Source organism: Solenopsis invicta, unplaced genomic scaffold, assembly GCF_016802725.1.
Source record: "Solenopsis invicta isolate M01_SB unplaced genomic scaffold, UNIL_Sinv_3.0 scaffold_97, whole genome shotgun sequence".
NCBI lineage: Eukaryota > Metazoa > Arthropoda > Insecta > Hymenoptera > Formicidae > Solenopsis > Solenopsis invicta.
Genome location: NW_024105412.1, coordinates 132,541 through 159,003, shown reverse-complemented (window position 1 = coordinate 159,003; position 26,463 = coordinate 132,541). Strand labels below are relative to the sequence as shown.

At 31.4% G+C, this 26,463-nt stretch overlaps 2 protein-coding genes across 2 annotated transcripts in view; one reads left to right on the top strand and one right to left on the bottom strand.

Moving 5' to 3' along the window:
* Window positions 1-905: 905 nt before the first annotated feature.
* Window positions 906-4,429, top strand: LOC113003666 (piggyBac transposable element-derived protein 4-like). The gene is made up of 2 exons (XM_039459613.1): window positions 906-2,194; window positions 2,265-4,429. The coding sequence occupies exon 2, from the start codon at window positions 3,138-3,140 to the stop codon at window positions 3,930-3,932; it is 795 nt and encodes a 264-aa protein (XP_039315547.1). The 5' UTR covers window positions 906-2,194; window positions 2,265-3,137; the 3' UTR covers window positions 3,933-4,429.
* A 7,613-nt stretch (window positions 4,430-12,042) lies between these two features.
* The window catches only part of LOC105205462 (WD repeat-containing protein 44), a 42,886-nt gene continuing 28,465 nt past the window's right edge, over window positions 12,043-26,463 (bottom strand). The window contains exons 5-6 of the mRNA XM_011174829.3: window positions 16,708-16,995; window positions 12,043-16,066 (exon numbers count right to left, since the gene is read on the bottom strand). Coding sequence (XP_011173131.1) covers window positions 14,327-16,066; window positions 16,708-16,995 — 2,028 coding nt within the window. The 3' untranslated portion in view covers window positions 12,043-14,326. The remainder of the gene's footprint in view (window positions 16,067-16,707; window positions 16,996-26,463) is intronic.

Sequence of the window (26,463 nt, the reverse complement as noted above, 5' to 3'; positions counted from 1 at the left end):
GCAAATAAAATAATTTTTCGACATCTAAAATAATCATTTGACAATTATATAGTGAAGTGTCACTTCTTGCGACACGACAAGAAAATATAGTCTCAATTAGAAAAATTTTTCAAGATTCAAAATAATTACACGACAGTTATACAGTTAAGTGTCATCTCTTGCAATATTTTCACTGTTAAAAATGCCACCATGGATTTGTCAAACCGTTGGCGACTTGGATGCTTCCCATTTTTGATGACTGATGACGGTTTCTATTGCTATTGCCTGTACTATTTTTTATTACGCTGAAAATGACTCCAAAGCGAATCAAAACGTTCGTTTTGTAATTTTTAATTAAATAAATGATTCAATATCTATACTTAAGGTGCTATTTCATGAGCGTCAGTTAATGCTCGTAACGTGTGCCAAGCGCTTTCTGCGTCAACTCTTATAAGTTCAAATTTTCCAACTTCTAAGCGTCACAGGCGTCACGTGCAAAGTAATTCAAAGTTGTTGCTAAACGAAATCGCAAAATTGAGCGAAATGGACGATTCACTTGATGTAAGTAGTAAATTAATCAATAATATATTATAATTCAATTATATATTTTCAATATATAAATGTATTGAAGAAATATATTTGATTTTAGCTGATAAATATGTGTGGAATATGCAAAAGCATTATAAACAAACAAGATATAATTAATCACAAATGCGTGATAGGATATCAAAAAGTCATTGTGAACAGTGATACAAGATATTTTTATCCGCAATGTGGTAAATTCATTCTATAAAAAGTATTAATTTTATGAAAATTTTGATTTTAAAGTTAAAATTACTGAAGTAAGAGACACAGTAACTTGACAGCATATGAAATAGTACAAATGTCATGATATCGTCAAAATATCACGATAACATATAAATATTTGTATGATATTATGAATATTCTAAAATGTTTATATAATATCTTGTATTATGTCAAGTCAATGTGGAGCGTGAGACCTCTCCGCGGCGTATTAATACAAGTTAAAAATATTGAACGTTTTTCAGCAGAAGATACGGAAAGGCATAATGTAACATTTCATCCTTTCACTTACTAAAAAATTTTTGTCAAATTATTGCTGTATCAGGACAAATCTATCAACAATTTATTTGTACATTACATTAAACATAATTTGCAATATGTGTAACAATAACTATTTATAGAAAATGGTGACATAATTCGCAAGAGCGCTTTACCAAGAGGTATGGAAAGAGTTGTTGCTGAGCCAAGCACATCGACGGATACATTAGTTGAACCAGCTTCTGGGACGGCTAATTCTTTCCAATCTGGTGATTTGGATGAAAGGTTGATCGAGTAAGTAAGAAAGCGTGAGCCACTATACAACTTTCGATTGCCTCTTGTCCAACGTGGACAAAAGCTAACTAAGTAAATGTGGCAGGACATTTCCACTGAATTAAATAGTTAATATAATACATTAAATTACATACTTTATCTTTGTAATCAATTTATATTTGAAATGGATATTTATTAAGTCTTTTGTATTTTAGGAGAAAAAAGCGCTGATAATGCTGCCAAAAGGTGGAAGTCTTTAAGAGATATTTTTATGAAAATAATTGTCGAGGAGCGACTGCCGAGTGGCTCTGGTAGAGTTTCCAAGCGAAAAAAGTGGCGTTTTTATGAACAAATGACTTTTGTTCGCGACACAATGTTAAATGCACTGTATATACACTTCATATCAATTTTTTACATCAATGATAATGTATACAATATTATTTGAAATATTTCATTTTACAGAACAGTGTCAAACGAAACCCAGCAACAGTCTTTTTCCAAAGAAGATGTGTTAAATACTTCACAAACAAGTAAGCATTCTTATTCATTTAACTCAGGAGACGTATTGATCAAAGCAGCTATTCTTTAATGAAGGATGTACAAATATTATTTTTAGATTTTACACGAGTTACAAAAATAAACTTTTTTAATTTATGCCTAACAGTTAGAAATTGCAACAGAAATTTAAAAGATTCACTCAATCGTGTGACTGAACGAATTGGTGACTGTCGTCTGGAAATCTGCCATCAATGCCTCAGATCAACGAGTTTAACAGCTTTGGTGTCATTGTAGAAACAAATTAACCCTTGTGTTGCCACCCAAAAAAACTCACAGTATCTGCCACCCGGGGTACCCGGGTACCCTGCCTATGAAATTCTTGGTAAAAAGGAATTCTTGACCATTGTAACTAAAAATGTCGATCAATATATTTAATTATTCATATTCTATAGGAAGGTATTTCTATCTGAATATAACAATTAAATTGTGTACATTGACCTTGCGAGTCCTAAAGCCGGTATAAAACGTGCGTAGCTGCGTCGTAAATTTCTCGTTTCTGTGACAGCAAGGTCTGTCGAACGCATAGAGGTATAAGAATTCTTCTACCTGTACGATCAAACGTGAAAGAGAAGCAGAAGGGTCGATATTTGTGTTCTTTCATACCTGAGAATATTCGAGAACTACAGCGCCACGTGCTTCAGTTGGTTGCAGCAGTGTTTTGCTCAGTTCTTTTCGTTCGCTCGAAAAAGCAAGACGTACGGCCACTGCTGAGCGCGTTTAGTGTATGTTTACGCTGTTTTTATAGAAAGATGGAGGGAGTGTCGAGAGCTGAGTTTATGAGGTAACGTAAATATAAAAAATTCAATATTTGTATTATATATTTGATATTATTATAAATTTAATATTATTGTAAAACATGAATTTATTTATTATTTATTAGATTCAGTGACGCTGAAAAAGACGAGTGTTTGAAGAGATTAATCGGCGAAGAAGATGACCAATGTGATGACCCTTCGGACAGTGAAGACGAGGATTGGTTTCCCAACGATAATGATCCGAAATCTGTCAATGCTGGAGCATCGGATAATGAAGATTACGTTGATGACGAAGCCGAAATTGATGGCGGAAATGAAGAAGGCGATGACGACGAAAGAGACACGGAGAAGGAGAGTGACAACGAAGTACCTTCAGATGTTTCAGACAGTACTAGTACAACTTTTGTGGCAAAAGATAAAACGGTTTGGAAAAAAACTCCGCCTTGTAACCATCAAACTCCGGCTACAAATATTGTTAGGCAAAGAGCTGGACCGCATAGGAGTACGGAAATGTTAACGATTTCTGGCACATTCAAAAAATTAATCACGTTGGAAATGGTTGACATTATCGTTCGTTGCACAAATAAAAAAGCGAAAGCCGAGTACGAAGATTTTAATAGCAAGCATCGACAGAACGATCCGCGTGTATGGAAGACAGTTACTGTAAATGAAATGTACTCTTTCTTTGGAATCTTGATAGGAGCTGGTGCAAATAATTCGAACACAGACCACATAGATGAAATGTGGAAGAAAAATTCGTATCCGCTATATCGTGCAACGATGGGACGAAGACGATTTCAATCACTTTTACGTTTTGTACGTTTCGATGATTATACTACACGCCAGGAACGAGCAGCCAATGATAAAGCTGCACCTATATCTGATATTTGGAATATGCTCAATGCAAACCTAGCGGCGATGTATAGACCAACGGAGCACTTGACTATCGACGAACAGCTCTTTCCTTTTCGAGGAAGAACAAAGTTTACACAGTACATGCCATCGAAGCCTGCTAAATACGGCCTAAAAGTTTTTTGGTTGTGCGATGCAAGTAATGCATATCCACTCAAAGGGATTTTCTATATAGGCAAACAAGGTAATACTCGAGAAGTCAACCAAGGAGAACGAGTTGTGAAAGAACTGGTCGCCGCTTACAAGGGATCTGGCCGGAACATTACCATGGATAGATTTTTCACGACCTTACCGTTGGTAAAGAGTCTATTGTCATGGAAACTCACTATCGTCGGTACTTTGAAAAAAAAACAAAACATATATTCCTCAAGAGATGAAACCGTCGAACTCTAGACCGTTATTATCAACGCTTTTTGGATTTCACGAGAAGGTTACGATCTGCTCGTATATTCCGAAGAAAAGAAAAGCGGTGATTCTTCTCAGTACAATGCACAGTGATGCTCAGATCTCTGATGCATCTCACATGAAACCAGAAATCATTTTGTTTTATAACAATACCAAAGCTGGTGTTCACACCATGGATCAAATGTGCATGAGATATTCCACCCAACGGCGAACGTGCAGATGGCCGCTAGCGTTTTTTTACAACATTTTGGATATCGCTGCTGCTGCTGCGTACGTTATTTATTATGAAAATAATAAAATGCTTCCAAAAAAAACTAACAGAGGCAGACTTTTTCTACGCCAACTCTCAGAAGAACTAGCCATGCCAATAATAGAAGAGCGATTTTCTAACCAGCAAGTCATGCGAAATAATGCAACAAAAATCGCAGTCGAAAGTTATTTTGAAAGGTCAATAACAGAAGTGACAGTAACTGACAACTATCAACGAGACGCTAGTGGCAGAAGAGTTGGGTCATGCTACATTTGCAACGAGCAGCCTATTAGGAAAAGAAGAAAGACAAGAAAGACTTGCGTTGGTTGTAATAAGCCCGTTTGTGATCAGCATACATCGAAAATCATAAAATGTTTACACTGTAATAACTGATTTCTAATATATCTGTATAAAATATGATATTTCTTATTATTGCTATAGTACATACAATAAATAAACAATTTGAAATAAATATATATTATTATTATTATATTTTTACGATATGCTATGTGAAAATCATGTTCTTCCTATCTGGGTACCCGGGTGGCTCATACGTGTTTTTTTTTCCAAATGCAAACTTTTTTCAGTTAAAAAATTTTTTCAAATATATGGAATGAAAATTTTAATAAAGAATCGGTCAAATCATGGGGATCCAAGAGTATTTTGGCCAATCTTTTTTGCGAAAAAAATTATTCAACAAAATGTACGCCGATGGGTACCCGGATACCCGGGTGGCAACACAAGGGTTAAAAAATCTTACAAAAAAAGAAGCAATAAAATAATGTGCACATTTTACAAATACTTTGTAATGCTGAATTAGAAGACTGAAATAAACATAATGTTGCGAGCAAAAGTCATTAGGTTTAGGTTTTTGATTTTATCGAAAATTACAAAAGCAAGATTGCTAAAAAATACTAACTTTTTTCTGAAACTATAATTAAAAGTTAGAAAGTGTCCATATAAAAAAAATATAATCAAGATAGTAAATTATATGAGAAAAAGTATATAAGAACATTGATTCGTTGACCGATGAAAAAGAGGAACATCAAAACGGATAGTTTCGTCCTACACAACGCATCGTCTCCTTAAATTAAATTGGTTATAATTATTTAAATTTTATTATATTATTTAAATATTTAAGGTATTGTAAAAATTAAACAATTTTATTCTATATATTACATTAAATAAATGGTATTTAGAAAATAGTTAAAGAACTTATTTAGAACTTGTGTACATATATATAACGGTTTGAAACTTCAAAGATTCGTCTTGTTTATCTTGACAAAATCTCTCCATAGAGATTTAACAAAATAGAGATTTTATTGTTTAAAAATTATATTTTTAAATGCAAGTTGAACTGTACATACCCTGTCAGCCAAACAACCTGAACAAACAAATCATTTGGAGAGTCTGCTATCAATTTCTGTTGCTAGAAAAGCAACAGATTTCACACAAACTCTGCAATATCTGCGGTGTCAGCAAATTGCTGTTAGAAATAGGACAGAAATTGTTGGCATTTAATTCCAGCAAAACTCGAGCAAATACTATTGTCAGATTGGTGGTAGAAATCAAACACAACCTGCGCAACACAATCTGACAGCAGACTGGCAGCAGAAATCGAGCATCGCGTACTAACAAGACCTGACGTCAGATTAGCGGTAACAAACGAGCAGGATCGACGCGACAAACTGGCAGCACCACGCAAAAACGTCATGCTGTCAGTACCTAATGTCAGATAGGCGACAGAATTAAAGACCTGTACAATACAATCTGACGGCAGATTGTTAGCACAAATCGAGCACCCCGTGCTAACAGGATCTGACGTCACTCTGGCAGCATAAATCAAGTAAACCAAGTTGTTTTGCATATTTTTAAAATGTGACGTCACTCTTCATGAATTTATTAAAAGCCTATTCAAACAAACTTGCATAATTGCATGCATAAATAATATATCCATAAAGAAAGTGATTGATCCATTTTCTTATGCATTGCTTAACCTGATAAAAAAAAGGCGAATGAAAACGATAGAAAGTGCCAGAAACCTGATTCAAAAACAATAGGATTCTATCGTTTTAATAGAATTCTATTATTTTTGAATCAGGTTTCAAGCGCTTTCTATCGTTTTCTATCAGTTCTTTTTTATCAGGGTAATTATTGAACCAATCAATTTCTTTATGTACATGTTCTGTCTGTTTCTGTTTGCATTCTATACGCTGCAATTTCTATCTGCACCTGTCCGCAATTACGTATAGGAATCCGTATCTATCCGCATGTATTGTGTCCAGATTTCTATCTGCATCTACCCGTATATATAAATAATTAAAACCTATTCTTGACCATGGTCTGACTAACAAAAATAGTCAAAAAAATTGGAATTGGAAATAGGACCAAAGCATAAAAAAATATTATTGACGTAAAAAGAACTTTTCAAAACTAAATTTTGCAAACAATTGGTAGAAATTATTAAAAATTTACTCTAAAAGAGAACTGATTGCGCCAATCAATTCTACAGAAAAAATTACTAAAGAAACGTTGCAAAAATAAATTTTGCAACTAATTTGTTTATAACAATTAAGAAAACGTTATGCATGTTTCTTGATTCGTTTTTCCCGTAAAATTGGTTAGAATAATCAGTTTTCCTCTACAATCAATTTTTAGTAATTTGTTTATAACAATTAGTTGCACAATTGATTTTTGCAAGCGTACTTTTTACGCCAATATTTTTTTTATGCTCTAGTACTTTTTCCAATTGTTGTTTTTTTGACTATATTATTTTGGGCAGGAACAAGTTTTAATTATTTATATAATTTATACAGTTTATTTTAAAAATATTTAAAGCTAAATAATTAAAGGGCTACTGAGAATGTTCGCGCGATACTCAACATGATAAATTTTTTTCCTGTTAAATCAGCTTTACTTCAAATATAACTTTTTATTAACGATATCACAAGTGTATGATTAGCTCAGTGTTAGCTTATCAGATTATTGTCCCGAAATCTTAGGTTCGAATCCCGCCGGCTCCCAATGCGTTTTCAAAAATTGTAAAATAATACGTAATCGTAATTAGTAAGATAGAATATATGCAAATTAGATTAACTCATAATAAAAATAAGAATAAAATCTGAAAGAAAACTGAAAAATTTTTTTATAATAAAAATTTTTGAATGAAAATGCTTGATTTCTGCTGCCAGCGTGACAGCAGATTTTGTCAGCACGGCGTGCTCGCCTGGTGCTGTCATTCTGCTGACATAAAATATCAACAAGTTCTGTTAACAGAACGTAAGCAGAATTTGAGATCAGTTAAGTTCAGTTTGTCAACACGTCTTGATCGAATCTGCCGCCAGCCTGACGACACAGTGCTAACATGCTGACTGGGTATGTAGATACATACAAAATTTACATTTTTAGATATATCTAAACTGAAGAAAATATGTTTAAATACACAATAAAATGTTTATTTTATTAGGCAATTTAGTTCAGAAAATTGAAAATTGATTTGAATGATCTATTGATAAATCGTTAGGAATTGCCATGATACTGCACTCTCTTCATTGAGATAATCGCAAAAATAGTTTCTGATAGTAGAGGAAATACGGGAATTTATATTTGTTCTACAAGAATTGATATCATTAATAGCGCTGTTATTTGTAACTGTACATCTCCATTCTCTAGATATAATATCATAATTTTCATCTTCACGATTAATCAATTCCTGGCTTCTATAATTTTCCGTGTTATTGATATTACTCATTCGTAAAAAATTATGCAAACAAATGGTTGCTTGTACTATCTTAACCACATTTTCTACTGATCCTAAAATACTTCTTCTGAAAATTCTCCATTGGCTAACTAGTATTCCAAATAAATTCTCGATCATCCTTCTAGCTCAGCTTAATCGGTAGTTGTAAATTCGTTGTTCTGTAGGGAATCCATCCTTTCCCGAATATGGTCGAAGCAAGTAAGAAGTCAAGGGAAATGCTTCATCGGCTACAATAATGTATGGCAAATCAAGTCCATCTTCCCAGAGTGGTTTAGGTGATGGCAAATCCATTGCATTAGCTTCCAACTTTTGGCCAAATACCGACTGTTTAAATATTCCTCCATCACTTTGTCTGCCAGAAGCTCGAATATCTATTGAGACAAATTTGCATCGCACATTGCTAACAGTACAATATTATGAGCACCTTTGTAATTATAATATACAGATCCACTCTTATTAGGACACTAAAATAACAAAAAGTTAGGTTATTTTTTAATTTAAGGCTCCTGACTCTTCAGCCGAGAACGCGTTGATGGTAGCGACATTTCGTGGACAAAATTAGAACTAATACACGTGAAATGTGACAGATTGACGATGAAATGTTATTGTGCATGTCATTTTGTTATTATGTGTTTATTGTGAAAATATGACTTTTGTCTCGTATTTACCAAATTCGTAAAAATGGACCGCGAGTAAAGTTTCTTTGAATTTTATACATAAAAATACATTTTTCACTCTTTTCAATAACTATTCGTGTGTTTTCCTGTCTAAATAGACGTCACTTTACGTGCTTTTTACGACTATTTACTGACTGCTAAGCAAAAAAAAGGTAGTCGTAACCGATATTTAGAAGTATTTTAAAGCCATCTGGTTAGTCTGTTTTATCCAAATTGGCTTTATTTACAAATGGCATGTCGGACAAAATTACGTGTCATTTCACGCAATTTCTCACTTCTGACGTCACGACTTCAATATGGCCGCGGCGAGTACTCAGGAGCCTTAAGTTATATAAATTGTACGTAAGAAACATGCACATCAATGTTTACATATTCATTAAAATTCAGTAACAGTAAAAGTTATATTAAAACATACTTAAATTGTTATGTGTTTTCCATCCAGAACTCCTATGCAATGTAAAAATTGCCATTTTTCATTAAAATTGCAGAGATTGCCAGCCATTTAGCTTTCATTTTAGGTTTCAAAACCACAGGACATAACACATTCCATATAGCTTGGAATGTTTCACGTGATGTTGCTTAATGTTGTAATCCCTAATAGTTATTGATATGACAAAGATGTCATACTATCACCAGATGCTAAATATCTGAAATATCAAAAAGAAATCTGTAAAAAGTTTGAATCTAATATTTCTAAACTAAGAAAGAATGCTTTTTACAGAACTGTAAATAAAGTCATATTACTATATACAAACCTTAAAGTCAACACTAATCGTTCTAGTGCAGAAATTGGATCACGCACAACATACTGTTTAGTTATTGTTGGCCCTACTAAACACAATTCCTCAAATTCTGTGGTGGACATGCGACAATAATTTGTAAATCGCAAATCTTCTAATCGTAAAATCGCATGATAAAATCCATGCATTTCACGATTCTTAAAAATCTCTGCAATCCAGTATTTCTTTTTTCTATATTTTCTTCAATTGCAGCTATCACTGCAGTTGCTGCTGCTATGCGTCTTTTCTGTATTTCTACATTTCTTAAGTTAATTTTATTTGCACATTCTACTATCTATTCATGTTTCATTAACGGCGAACACATTTTTTCCAAAATTGCTCCAAATATTCCAATAAATAAATATATGTAGGTTTCATAAAAACTTTTTTCATTGAGCGTCAGAATATTGACGTTATTTCTACTAATCTAACCTAACCCGAGCGTCTTGACGTATGTTTCAAGCGTCAACTAACGCCCATGAAAAAGCACTTTTATGATTGCGCTCTTTGACCCGCGCTGACTCTCATTAGCCTATTTTCCACTCATTAATTATAAAAATAACTATTAATTCAGTTACTAGTTACACAAATAATGTAACTAAGTTAAGTTTATAGATACAGATGGAAAAAAATAAAGTAAAAAGTAACTTTTTTGTTACCAAAAAAAGTAACTTTAACTGTAACTTCTTTACAAGTAACGAATTACTTCCCAACCCTGTAATAATATTATAATCATAAATAAAAACATTTAATAAGACTTATCTAAAACAATCGTGAAATCGTACAAAGGGAAAAGAAAAGTCTTCATCGACGCAGGAAACAGAATCAACACATTATTATTATTATTATTATTACACCATTAACCTCGTAATGCATGTAACAGTTATGTCTATTAACTGTCAAAACGCAATCTCCGCAATGACAGCAGCTCACGAAGTAAGCACATCGAGAGAACCAATCAGCATTACGGAAAAGCGTCAACAATAAATGCGATTATCGATTTAACATGGATTTTTTCAGATAGGAAAATATAGATAAAACAATTGAGAAATACTTACATTCAAAGTAATTAATAATGCTTTTCACTTAAAAAACAATCATTTATTTTTTGCGCTCGTATCAAGTTGAACTACGTTATCACCACATTAGTGCAAATACGCACCACACTAAACTTTGAATATTTACAATTTGATATTTTCGATAAATGATATCGTCTCTCTTATCATAAGATCATTCCTATATATATATTTAACATAGTGATCCATTAATGGAACTGTAACCAGGTACAGATTTACACACAAAATAAATTTTCGCTGGTGCAAATTCGCATTTGTGTTGAATAAAAATTGTATAGACTGGATAAAGATTAATGATAAAATCAATTTTCAAAAAAAAAAAAAAAAAATTAATTTTCAACGCATAAAGGTCTACATTTTTCACATAGAGTTATATGTTTTTAATTTAAAACAATTCGTCTAATTATTTTGCATATGAAAATATTAAAGTAAAGTTAACGAAAAATTAATACTTTACATTGTTTACGACATATTTTATATTTTATCATGCCAGATATTTCAAAATAAAGTATAAAATATGTTGTAATTTTCAGATAATCTTAATAATGTTACGAACGAACAATTCAGCATGATTTCCCGTAAATGCATCTCCTTGACGGTGCAACTAAGAGACAGTACAAATATCCTCAATCATTTGTAACACTACTTTAACACATAGAATAATAAAATAAATTAATTGTAATCAAGAGTAATAAAAACGATTTTTAAAAAAACGCAAAACGTTGCATATTATATATTTTTTTAAATAATAAAATAGAGTCTGTTAAATTATTGATTTTTTCATAAATCTACATCAGTGCTCGGAGTTAGTTGCTCATTTCGAGCCGATTCTTGAAGCGACGCCCACTGTCCCCCCACTGCCGCTCGCCGCTCGACTGTCGAGTCGGCGATCACGCGGCAGGCGCTCTGCATCAGGAGCGTCTCTGAGTAAAAAATACGCTAGTAGCGTACCATTCGAAAAATTTGTTGTAAAAACTTATCTTAATTCTAATTATCGTATATTATTATCATTTATATTTTTACAAAAAACATATATATGTAAATAATAGAAATTTTTATTTATAAAAATTATGTAAAAAGGAAAATTTTTTATGACAAATTACTCAAATAGTACGCTACCAGCGTATTTTTCACTCAGAGACGCTCCTGATGCAGAGCGCCAGCCGCGTGATCGTCGGCTCGAACGTCAAGCGGCAAACGGTAGTGGGGGAATAGTGGGCCACTCTTCAGGAATCGGCTCGAAATGAGCAACTAACTCCGAGCACTGATCTACATCAATACTTTTATATGCAGAGTAATTAAAAAAATGTAAAATATTCATTACAATTAATGGTAAAATCTATTTTTAAATATTCAATTTTTCATGATTACATGAAGATCATCTCTATTTTTTATAATGGAATTACAAGAATTTTTTATTAGTAATTATCTATATAATTCTATTAGAAAAAATAAAAATAATCCTCATGTAACATTATAAAATTGAATTTTTTTAAATAGATTTTACCATTATTTGTCCTCTTTCAAGCCATACAACTTTTGGTTAATTTGGTTAATTTTTTTGCAAAGAGCTTATATTTTGCAATGTTAACGATACTCACATTAGGTGTTACCCCCCCCCACTCTCTCTCCCTATGTGTGTGTGTGTGTGTATGTGTGTGTGTATGTGTGTGTGTGTGTGTGGGCGCGCGCGCGCGCGTATACACATACATACATAAATTTCCATTCTATAATTGACAGAACGCGAAAGTATATTCTTTTCTTTCAATTTTATAATCCAGTGTAACTTATTCTACATTAAACTTTAAATTAGCGAACATCATGAGTATATAACAATTTTTATGTAAAATATCAATGCACGAGGTGTAAACTACATAGGTATGCTTAATAGTGAAAACTAGCGTGTTGTATGTATAGCACAATATGTAATTGTAGTGTATTTTATATGGACTAATAAAATTTTATGATGAAAATACAACGTTTAATTATGTTTTCTAAATGGAAGATGAATTTGTAGAAAAAAAACGCAATCACATATTTTAATTTTTAATAATTTTTTATATTGTCTTCGATGTATTATGCTATTTTACAACTACTATATTCAAGAAGAACAAGATTTGAAAACATTAGGATTTTATAAAATCTGATTTGATAAAGGTATTATAAAAATTAGTAATTCTTTAATACTTTACTGTTAATAAATAATAAAATGACTGCTATAGATTTGCGAATCCAACTTGTAACAAATAAAACGACTTATTTGGAGATATTTTGCAATCATCTGTACATTCTTTTATACTTCGTTTTTACCAAGGTGCTCTTGTTTTCATTGTATCTTTATCGTGCGTACAGTTTACGAAAACATTTCGAAATTTGTTACGTATCACTGACATATCCTGTGACATAATTTTCATAAATTTTTTTCTCGTGGCTTATTAGTATCTTTTTTTTTAATAGTGGACCAGCATCATCGTTATATGAACAAAGTAAGAGATGGAAAAAATTAGTAATTATGCATATTAAAGGACACCGCGTCGATGACCTTGATACATGTTATAAAGGCAAGGTTACAGATCAACTTTTTCTTATAAATTAATCGATCTCGTATAATTTTCAAGACATACTATCATAAAACTCATTTTTGAAATTTTATTATTTTCATTATATGGCACCTTATATATGAATAGTGAATGAATATGAATTATAAATTACATTTCACTAATTTTACATCTGCGACATCTGTTTTTATATTCATTTTTAAACAAAACAGTTATAGACCGCGTTTCGCTTCGTAAACTGGTGGGAGGTAAGATGGATCTCGTTTCATATAAAAAATCAAAAACCCGTATGGAACCATACAATTATAGACCTTTAATAATACGTGATATTACTTAATCTTGTTCAATGTAGAGCTGTGTTATGACTGAAAAAACAATTTGGCGCGCAGTTCATTGAATTCGAGGAAGGTTTATAAAATCACACAAAAACAAGCACAAAGATCTAATTGCGACCGTAGAAAGTTTTCAAGTTGTGTTAATTATAAACCTTGATTTGCCCTGTAAGTAGGGGGAGGTATGGAATCAATTTTACTTTGCGTGAAAAGTCACAAACTCATGTGGAACAGAACAATTATAGACTTTATTCTTAAGGAGGAAAGTAGAGTGGATCTTACTACGCATAGAAAGTTGCAAACTCATACGGAATAGTACACCATCATATATAAGGTATCATAACGAAAATAATGAAATTTTAAAAATGAGTTTTATGTTAGCATATCTTGAAAACTATACTAAAACTATATCTATAACTAATCGATACCTTTGCCTCTATAACATATATTAATGTCAAAATCAAGTCAAGTTCAGGACGCGGTATCCCTTAATACAAATACAAATTTTTATAGATTGAGAGAAAATATCCGAAATACGAAGATACACAAAATTTATTTTACCTGACGTAATAAACGTTCAGTAGAATTTGCATTATAGTTGTCCCCATATTATGTTTAGAACTGACAGATGTAAATTGTTATTAAACTTGAACGTGTAAGAACAATTCCAAAACAAATTTTTTGTCATTAACATATATTATCATTTAAAACTGTTTACACAAACGCACATACGTGCGCGCAAAATGGCTCAAATGTTCTTACATTTAACATAAAAATACCATAAAAAAAAAAAGAATTTATACATAATTGCAATAATTCTCGATCGAGACAAACAACCAAAAATTACGCGCAAGGCGAAAGGAGGCAAAAGCGTTTGCAGGACACGTGAGGATACGTACATATCTTGTTAATTGATACGACTGCCACATAGATTCATAGATAATATTACGTTACGCAAGTGCAGATGCTGGTAGGGAGCTGTGCTTTGGTTTTGTTTTGTTTAAAAAAACTTTGATACAACCATTGAAATCGGCGCTTACAAGAACATGGCCTCCACAACCTTTAGTGCGTTGCTCAACAACAGGATCAACAGGAACATCTATGATATTGGAAGTATCCAATACGCCTTTCAGTTCCTCCTTGTTCTCCCATTGTTCTCTCGCTTCGATCTGCTTGATAATACTGTCTGGATTTGGTGCGAACACGGCACATGTTACTACAGCATTGTGCGCCTTTATGCCCTCCCAGAAATCATTTCGATCCCTACGAACGCTAGAAAATTTGGAATAATCGTGATGGGTTTTCCAGATATAAATGCACTGATTTTCAGAACCACTAACTATATATTGTCCGTCTGGGCTGAAACTCGCTTTAATTTGACTACTGACGTTAACGTATCCTTTGTATTTGCATGATAGGTTCAAGTCTCTCAAATCATACAAACGAATACGACTGTCATTAGACGTAACCAAAATCTTATCTTCTCCTGGCATAGGTTCGATTCCGCTGATCTTGCGACCGGTAGAATTTTTTCCCCTTGTCGATCGAACGTGTATCTGCGTATGATATTTCAATTGATCGGTATTATAAAATATGCAACGACCATCGTACGAGCCCACAACAGCGAATTTCCCGTTTTGACAAAAGTTGGCCGCAGTAATCAACTTGGTTTGTCCATCCACTTCGTTCCATACTGCAACTTTTTTATCAGGAATATTCCATAAGCGTAATTTGCCATCAAGTGATCCTGACAGAAAGTATCGGTCGTCCCGCGGATGAAATACTATAGCAGTGACAAAATCAATGTGTTGAAAACAACATAGGCATTCCTTGCGGGATATATGCCAAAGCCGTACAGTTTTGTCCATCGATGAAGATAAAACAAAATAGTTTTTAGACCACGACACGTCAAGCAAATCCGAAGTATGGCCGGTATATGTGCAAAATGGTTTTGGCATGAAGGGACTTTTCGTTCCTTCTATCTCGTTGAAGGCACTAGCCATGACATTAGGATCTTCCATTGACTGCTGTGAGACTAATGATTCCTGCGAAGGAGTAGGACTAACTTTTTCCGCATTATACTTGGTTCGCATATCTTGAAAATATGAGAAGGCGTCTTGTAGGACCCAGATCCTTAGAACGCGATCTTGTCCCGCAGTAGCTAACAGTCGACCACAGGCTGAAAACTTCATGCACCAGACGGGTCCTATATGTTCCCCACTAAGATCTTGAACGTGTTGCAAACAACTAAATTCGTACGGACCTTTATGGCTGTTTGATGCCTTCAATTTTATGTACTGTTGTTCACCAGGATAAACTTCATCTACTATATCCATAACATCCTCTTTATGTCTCGCATGCGAAACTTCTTGCGCAATGGATTTGGCTTTGTCCATCGTCTTTTTTACAGTCGATCCTAGGAATCGTTTCAACTTTTGCGTACGTTTACGAACTCTATCTACGGATACATCTTCGTCTGGGGGTATACTAGATATTTTACTGTCCACGCTCTCTTCGTCGCTCTCTTTCTCCTTCTCGAGACTAGAATTGCTTATATATTTAGATTTAGTGAGTCTCATAATGTGTAATGACAAAGGATTGATACATTGCGGTAATTTATCTTCTGCTATACTTAATGGCACCTGTTCCCCCGTATCTAAATTCGTTACAGGCACTTGTTCCAAGATTTCCTGCAAAAGAAAATAAATAGCATTTGAAATTATCATAATATTAATATCTTTAATATAGAGGGTGTTTAAAAAAATCATTCAGCATTCTTATAACAAATTAGTACACACCATACTGATTGTGAGTAAAAAAACTTTAGTAAACATAGGTCAAAAACTCAACCGTTTCTGAGATATAAACATCTTTTTATATTAATATTATGAATGACTTATTGGTTTCTGTGTGCTGTATGCAATGTTTACCTCAGTCTGTCATTTCTTGATTAGAATAATATGCTAACATTTTTAGCACAATATCTTATAAATGTATAAATTATCAAATAATATATAGATCCGCAATTACCGTTGATCATAACTGACTGATTGATGATGAAATCTTCTATAATAATGTATAGAAAATTAAATGAGAACATACAGAACGCGGTTTATAAACACTGAAGCAAATATCGCATGCGACACGTAAACCAGTAAGTCATTCATGATGCTAATATGCAAAAATGTTTTTATCTTAGAAACAGTTGAGTTTTCTACCTATGTTCATTAAGATCTTTTTACTCAGTGATATGTACTATCATATAAATGTTAAATGGTTTTTTTTTAACACTGTAGAATATATCTGTATTTAGAATAATCAATTGACAAACCATATCAGTAAGACGCTTTCCGGAATCCGTCCTAGTCCTTACAAACATATTTAACTGCTTGACCATATCCTGATCACCGGCAGATTTACGTCTTTCTTTGGAACTTTGTGGGCTCATGCTCGAAAGCTTATGTGGGCCTAGAGAATAACGGCCGATACTGTTACTCGACGCTGATCCTAACGGACTACTAGATTTTTCATTTGATCGACTAAGCAATTCTGCTTTCATTCTTTCTACTCTTTCTAGTTCCTCGGTAGATGGACCTTCTGCTTTTAATTTATCCTCATCCTAAAGAAAAAATATATACTGAGTTTTAATCTTCCATTGCTATCGTTTATAAACAAATATTAGTGCTCTTGTATAAGTCCTGCGACTATATGTATACAATTGTTAGTACGGTATTACCACATAGTTTTTTTAGATCACAGGAAATGATCGTTGAAAAAAAAAGAAATAACAACAGTAAGAACAATCGGCCTGTATCGTATCAACACAGAGTCTTGTAGAAGCAAAAAGGGAAACGTTCAATTCGTCACTTTATTACAATAAATTGAGGATAGGTAATGGCACGAGTCGTGTCATTATACGTATTCACTCTCACAATGAATGCCGCGCTCTGATGTACATTAACATTTTAAGAGCCTTTAAAAATAATTGCATTAAAATTGAAAAAATAAGCACACTAATATAATCCTGAATGCTGTAGATAAAAAGTCAGAAAGTTTCAACTTGTATGCCACATCTATGTAACTAGAAAGATCAGATAACTAAACGTTTGCCACATACAAAAACAATAAAATTTTTAATATCTTGAAAATTAGCAAAAAAATGTATGACGGACAAAGTTTTCAAAAAAGAAATTACTTTTTAAATATAGTTTTCCAAGAATATGTGTGAGTAGTTCAAGGATCAATCAGTTTCGATTATTAACTGGTTGCATCAGATGAATCCAAAATATAACCATAACAAAAATTAAACAATATCCTGGTTTGTAAGTACAAAAAAGTTTATTAGAAAACAACCAAATTTATTATTGATCTGAGCCGATAAAGATAGTGTCAGGTTGGCTTGAAAACTGATTATAAAAATGGGAAGAATGCTTTTTGATACAAGTACATACAAAGCAATCAATACAAATACAAACAGAAAATTAATTAATAATTTGCGAGCGCTTTTGTAAAGATGAAAGTAAAAGATCATAAACCATTTCAAGTAAGAATTATCCACAGATAAAGAATATCCACAAATGGTATTGTTTCGAGAGCCTATGGTCACGTTTAGCAAAATATTTATTCTGCAACTGTTGAAAATTTTCTTCACTCCAATAGGACTATTTCTCTAGATCTAATAGTATAATTCAATCGGTGCGAAGAAAACTTCCCACAGTTGCAAAATAAACATTCCGATGAACGTGGCCTACGAGTTGTCAAAAATCCATAAAACAGATTATCTGTTAAGAATAAAAATTTCATAATAGCTCATTGTATAACTTGTATCATCTACAAACGTAAAGTGTAGCAGTCTAATGTAGCAAATGAGGTATTTGCATAAAGCAAATAAAAATCAATATTAGATTTGTTATCAATGTGTTATAATGTGTAACAACAATAAAATGTTAAATTTAAAATTTTGGTGTTTATTTGTCTGTCAATGTAATCTTCTTGAAGATTTACATAAAATTAATAACAATTCCATTATTTTGTTGATAAACCAATTAAAAAAATCTGGGATAACTTTACGTGACTTTTTTTCCTGTTCTTTCAAAAATACAGAAAAATATCGAGCAACCTCACATTTCAGATAAGTAATAAAATGATCACAACATCAATGATGAATACTGACTTATAAACCATAATATCAATTTTTGAATGTAGATAGCCAAATTAATGCGATCCTATGCTCAAAATTACAAACTTTTCACATATATACACAATGTTTCATCCGGGGTTGAATATACATTTCCTTATTATAAAGCTATTTTAACAAATTCCAAAATTTAAAATGCAACAATTTGTCTCAGTATTCCAAGCAGAACGAGTCACAATAATGTTAAAATGGCATCAAAGTGAATCGTGATTGATCAAAAAGTGACTTTTAATGATCATTTTGCAGTCATTTTGACTTCGTAATAACTCTGTTCTAATTGGATATTTTGTTATACATTGTAACAAATCTAAAAAAACTTTTTAGCGCAAGACAATTAGTTTATTCTGATAATCGAAATAATGTTGAAATATTATTGTTAATCATAAAAAATTTATTCATATTAAGCTTTGATTACTGAGTCAAAAATATTAAATTATAAATAAATATTGCAAATAATAACAAAAGCAAACATGTTAGAACAACATGATCACTTCTTTTTAGATTAGACTTAGTACCGGATATCAAGCTAAAAAATTTGGCAATTTTGCTATCTGGTACATCACTTTCACAGTACTCTTTTTAAATGAGACTACAAAGATATGTTTTGAGTTTTATTTTTTAAAAGTAGTTGCACAAAGTCATGTTTTGAGAAAATATTCTTTTTAAAATTGACGCAATTTATAAATTTCTTATATTTTTGGAAAAATGAATTTGTATATGATTATTTTACATATCATAGTACAGTTACATCAAAAAATTAGTATCTTTTAAGATACATTATATACTTTATTTCAAAATTTTCCAACATAAAGTTTAAAACATTTCGTAATGTAAACTATTGATTTATTAATAACTCTACTTAATACTTTTATACGCAAAATAGCTAAAGAAATCATTATGTAAAAAAATTATACAATTTTGTTTTTAGAAATGACCTACGTGTGACTTTGAATAATCAATTCTTTCGTAAAAAATATTGATTTTACCATTAATTGTTCCTTTCTAGATCATACTACTTATGTTTTATTTGAGTACTAAAGTCCATATTGACCAACATAGATCATTTTTTTATTTTAAATGTGTTATATATTTCGCGGTCATACAAATATTTATTATACTTTTTGTCAAACATTTTTTCCAAAAATGTTATTTATTCACAATAATCAGCAAAGAAATAATTATAAAGCGAGGAATTAAAGTAAGCTTGGTACATGATGCGCAAAAATAATTTAACCCTAGAATGGTCTTTGAAGTTCATTTGCAACCCAAAAAAATTTTCAAACTATATTATTAAGCTGATAATATTTTTTGTTCGGAATCCCTTTCATAATTTACTCTTTGGGAATAAGGTTAGATACCTCTCAAGTCTGATCGCGCACCATAGATAACACCGCGCGCGGGATACATATATTTAGAAATTTAAATACAACTTTTTAACAAATGGTTAAAAATTAATTTTTCAAAAAAAAATTTTAACTAAAAATATATAGCTGTAGACCTAAATGGTCAAATATTTAAAAAAATTTTTTTCAAATTACTTAGTTTTATATTTCAAAATTCATCATTTTTTACCATTTTTTTTTACGATTTTGTCAAAGTTTTTTTGTTTATGGTTTGCATAAAACATTTTTATAAATTGCAAAAAAATATTTTCAGTGTTGTGAAAACATTTCTGTGTAAAATGATGTAAAGCTGACCTTGCTATTATTTTTTCTTTAGTCAGAAAAAATCATAAAAAAATTAAATTAGAAAAAAATTGTTTTTGTAATTATTTAAATGGAAGGTGATGGAAAAAAACACACAACGTAGTCGTTTTTAGTGCATCAAAATCCTATAAGAACATCCTTCAAAGTTCAAAGAACAAGACCTTCAATTAATATTCATATTATTTATTAAGTTATTTGTTTATACTTAAAATGTATTTTGAAAACATATTTCTTACTCATATAAATGCTGTTTTATCAAACTTGCAATTGACACTACTTGTCAGTTAAACCAAACTCAATTTAAGAATACAGCAGTAGATGTTAATAAAGATTTCATGGAACCTTTGCAATATTTGTTTGGCATCATGCCGTTTAGTATTTAAAGCGCCCGGCCAGCCACTTGGTTGCGCCGTACTTGATAGCGCAAACATTACGCCCTGTGATTAAACCTAAGCAGAACAATAAGCCAAAATGACATCAAAATAATTCACAATTATGTCAAAATGACATCAAAGTGAATCGTAATTGATCAAAAAGTGACTTTTAGGCCGGTATTCATAGTCGAATCTCACGTCAATACTTAAGACCGCCTTGGCGAAGATCGTCTTATTCGAATAAGATCGTTTCAATAGTAGTACATTTCATAGTCACGACTAAAGGCGAGCTTGCCGAAGAAGTTCTTGCTCAAGTTGTGCTTATTTGATATAAGATATCGTCTTCGCAAAGCAATGCTGAAGCTAACGCTTATTTATGAATCGGCTGTTTCCGTGATATTTCCTATGAATCCTCCAATGAGAACATTGCATACATTGTGCACACAACGGATCAGACCGATATTCCATTGGATCTGTTAAACTATAAAATCAGCGAACTCAAGTATTATACTTATATTAATATTATAACCTTAACAATAGACTCAAGAATTTCAAGTTAATTAGTGTAATATAATTAATTGTTTAAACTTTATTAGCTTACATTGTGAACAATTGAAATAATCAATAATCAAAAAATTTTATTTATTTAATGGAAAATAAGATGCAGATAAATATCTCAAAAAACTTTACAATGCGGGATGATCATATAAATTAAAAGTAATGAAGAATAAAATCCTTAAAAAACATGAATAAAAATAGGGAGAATGTTATAAAATAATATTATAAAATAATTTATTAAAGTTGAGTTTTGTGATTATCAAAGTATATCCCAATCAGCACACAATATTTTTTAAATACTTTTTTAATATTTATTTAATATTAATGATTCATTGTACAATTCATTATAACAATAATATTTATTAAAAATTTATTAAATATTTATTTAACATTAATCAAATATTTATTTAACGTTTATTTATCATTTATATTTGATTAATTACACATTTAAAATAATGATTTGGGAAAATGTTTATTTAAAATTTATTTAATATTTATATTACATTAATAATTTATTTGCAATAATGATTTACAAAAAAACATTAATTTAACATTTTTTCAAAATTAATTTAATATTTATTTTACATTAATTTTTTATTTAAAACAATTTCAAAAACATTAATTTAACATTTATTCAACTTTAATTTAATATATACTTTACATTAATTTTTTTATTTAAAGCAATAATTTCAAAAACATTAATTTAATGTTTATTTAACATTAATTTAATATTTATTTTACATTAATTTTTATTTCAAACAATAATTTCTTAAACATTAATTTAACATTAATTGCATTTCTTTTTTCATTTATTTCATATTTACTTAATATCCATTAATGTTTAATTCAAATATTTAATACTGATAGATACTTATTGTCTCAATAAATCAATAACATGTGGTTGCCGAAATTGCGTGTCCGCGGAAATTTTTAATATATTTAACATTTTTAATATATTTCTTCCTATCAAACAATAATATTGATTATATTATTATATTTATATTATTGCAAATCACTTCTATATTTTAAGTACCATAGTAAAAATTACAGATAATTAGAAATTTTAACAGCTATTTTATGCAATTTTTACACAGATCGAAGAACTGCATAAAGAGCATATTAATGTTAGTTGTGTAAAGAACTAAAAATATCTTTTATATTTTTTTTCAATACCAGTCACGTTTTTACAAAAATAAAAGAATTAAAAATCTACGATTAACTAGTCTTGTCTTTCTTTGCTGTCATTCTTTAAAATTTAAGTATTTCAACTCCGGCAAACATTAATTTGAAATTAGAATAGTACTATATAACTTTCTTAAGTCTACTTCGACCACGACTTGGCGAAGATCGTCTTATTCGGTTGTCTATACATCATACAAGACGTCTCATTACGACAATGAATTCATGACTAATAAGAAGTCTTAAGTCTGTTCTTATTTCGAATAAGATCTGTCTATGAATCATGTCGAGACCGAACAAGACATTTCCAAACAAGATCGTCTTGGACAAGTCTTGACTTAAGATTTTACACAAGCATTTGCTTAATTCGTGACTATGAAGGCTACTGAATCTAGAGGGCTACATAAGACCGTACCTAAGACGATCTTGAAAATAAATCATGACTATGAATACGGGCCTTAATGATCATTTTGCAGTCACTTTAATATCATTTTGATGTCGTGATGACTCCCTGTTCTGCTTGGGAATATTTTTAAACTTTCGCCATTTGAAAACTATTGACATCACATTTTGCTATTAACATTTTTGACTCACGTTTTCGACTCACGTTGAGGAATACGTACGTGTCGGCTTCGGTTAACCTGAATAATTCTGTATATCATACTTAATTTGTTGGCTATAAACTATAATCTATTTACAGTGAAAAATTGTCTATTTTGTCCATGTTTAGTAACTCGCATGTTTTGATATTTCTTCTATAAAGGAGACTTCCACTTCAAGGTCGTACAGTAATACATTTTTGTATCACAACCTGCCAATATGTACTAAAGATGGCTCAAAGGAAGAGCCAAAATATTGATAATACAGGGTGATTATTAATGTTACAGCGTTTTACCCGGAAAGTATTCATACCAAAAGAACTTATAATATACTAAGCGCTCGTTAGATGACAGCTGCTTCGGCCGACACGCGCGCGCGCGGTCGAGCAGTACCGAGTGATACGTACAGTCCCCTGCTAAAAAATTTTTCTCAGATTACTTGCATATCATTTTTCAGAATATCTGTACAATTTTATAGTTTTTTAGATTTTTTCATAAGAATTGGATTACTTTTCATACTCAGTCAACAAAATGTTAATACTGTGTCGGCAGACTGGCGGCAGATTCGATCAAGACGTGTTGGCAGACTGAACTCAACTGATCTCAAATTCTGCTTACGTTCTGTTGACAGAACCTGTTGATATTCTATGTAAGTGAAATACCAGCACCAGGCGAGCACGCCGTGCTGCCAGCACATGACGCCAGATAGGTGGCAGAATTCGAACATGACATGCGCAACACAATCTGACGGCAGATTGCTAGCATAAATCGAGCACCACGTGCTGACAAGATCTGCTGTCACACTGGCAGCAGAAATCAAGCATTTTTATTCAAAAACTTTTATTATAAAAAAAATTTTTTTCAGTTTTCTTGCAGATTTTATTCTTATTTTTATTATGAGTTAATTTAATTTGCATATATTCTATTTTACTAATTACAATTACGTATTATTTTACAATTTTTGAAAACGCATTGGGAGCCGGCGGGATTCGAACCTAAAATTTCGGGACAATAATCTGATAAGCTAACACTGAGCTAATCATACACTTGTGATATCGTTAATAAAAAGTTATATTTGAAGTAAAGCTGATTTAACAGGAAAAAAATTTATCGTGTTGAGTATCGCGCGAACATTCTCAGTAGCCCTTTAATTATTTAGCTTTAAATATTTTTAAAATAAACTATATAAACTGTATAAATTACATAAATAATTAAAACCTACGCCTACCCAAAGTAATATAGTAAAAAAAAAAAAACAATTGGAAATAGTACTAAAATATAAAAAAAACATTGGCGTAAAAAGTACGCTTGCAAAAATCAATTGTGCAACTAATTGTTATAAACAAATTACTAAAAATTGATTGTAGAAGAAAACTGATTACTTCAACCAATTTTACGGAAAAAATAAATCAAGAAACATGCATAACGCTTTCTTAATTGTTATAAACAAATTAGTTGCAAAATTTATTTTTGCAACGTTTCTTTAGTAATTTTTCCTGTAGAATCGATTGGCGTAATCAATTCTCTTTTAGAGTAAATTTTTAATAATTTATTTATACTAGTTAATTCCAAAATTGAGTTTTGAAAAGTTCTTTTTACGTCAATAATATCTTTTATGCTTTGGTCCTATTTCCAACTCCAATTTTTTTGACTATTTTTGTTAGTCAGACCATGGCCAGGAATGGGTTTTAATTATTTATATATGCGGGCAGATGCAAATAGAAATCTGGATACAATGCGGAGAGATACGAATTCCTGTACGTAATCGCGGACAGATGCAGATAGAAATTGCAGCGTATAGAATGCAAACAGAAACAGACAGAACATATACATAAAGAAATTGATTGGTCTAATAATTAAACAAATGCATAAGAAAATGGATCACTTTCTTTATGAATATGTTCTTTATGCAATTATGCAAGTTTGTTTGAATAGGCCCTTAATAGATTCATGAAGAGTGACATCACATTTTAAAAATATACAAAACAGCTCGGTTTGCTTGATTTCTGCTACCAGTGTGACGTCAGATTCTGTTAGCACAGGGTGCTCGATTTGTGCTGACAAGACCTGCCGTCAGATTGTATTGTACAAGTCTTGCTCTAATTCTGTCGCCTATCTGACATTAGGTGCTGGCAGCACGGTGTGTTCGCGTGGTGCTGCCAAGTCTGTCGCATCGATCCTGCTCGTTTGTTACCGCCAATCTGACGCCAGGTCTTATCAGCACGCGATGCTCGATTTCTGCTGCCAATCTGCCGTCAGATTGTGTTGCACAGGTTGTGCTTGATTTCTACCGCCAATCTGACAACAGTACTGTCAACACTATTTGCTCGATTTCTGTTGTAATTAAATGCCAACAGTTTCTGTCCTATTTCTGACAACACTTTGCTGGCACCGCAGATATTGTAGAGTCTGTGTGAAATCTGTTGCCTTTCTAGCAACAGAAATTGATAGCAGACTCTCCGAATGATCTGTTCGTTCACGTTTGGCTGACGGGGTTCTTATATTATATTCTTTTATAAGTGTAAAAAAATATTAAAAAATTTTGAAATTTTTTCATATCTTCTCATAAGATTGTTCTGATCTTGTGATTTTTTATGTTGTTTTTTTAAAAAAATTTGAAAAAATATTAGAAAATCTTAACATTTTCTAACACTTTCTTAAATCTTTTTCCAACAAAAAATAAAAAAATATAACTTCTCAGAACAATTCCATAATTATGAGAATTTTTCATATTTTTCCCAAAAACATCCCTGATAAAAGTTTTTCTTGTAATCTTTATACAAATTGAAACATTTTTAGGAAATAATTGGAATTACTTGGAAAATGTACATCTGCTCTTTAAACTTTTCATACGTGTAAATTCTGAAATGTTCTGAGATTTCTCATCCTACAATTCTTATAAAATACTTTTAACTATTTTACATTTTATAACATTTTATCTAAAATTATAAAACAAAAAATAATAGAAATCTTAGGATACTTCATAGTTAACACATTAAAAAATTTTAAGAAAAGATGTAAATATTCAAAGTATTTATAAACAGAAATCCAAGTCTTATGAAAAAACCTGAAAAAAACTATAAAATTATACAGATATTATAAAAAATTATATACAAATAATCTGAGAAAAAATTTTCAGCAGGAGCCTGTACGCATCACTAGGCACTGCTCGGTCGCGCGCGCACGTACCAAAGCAGCTGTCATCTGACAAGCGTTTAGTATATTACAAGTTCTGTTAGTATAAATACTCTCAGGGTAAAACGCTGTAACAGTCATTAATAATCACCTGTATATATTTTAATTTAAACATCTAATAATTGGTATTGAGTTTTTTTTACAGTATGCACCGCGCCTAACTCACATTGGCAATTATTTCTTTACCAATTTCACAAATCATTATATATTTTTCAAGATAATCGACTGTATTACTCAAAATAAAATGACCTGTATATATACCCTTATAGCACGACAACA

Bases quoted from the DNA above. Each gene is read 5' to 3' on its own strand.
- LOC113003666 (XM_039459613.1), top strand. From the start codon at position 3,138: ATGTTAACGATTTCTGGCACATTCAAAAAATTAATCACGTTGGAAATG.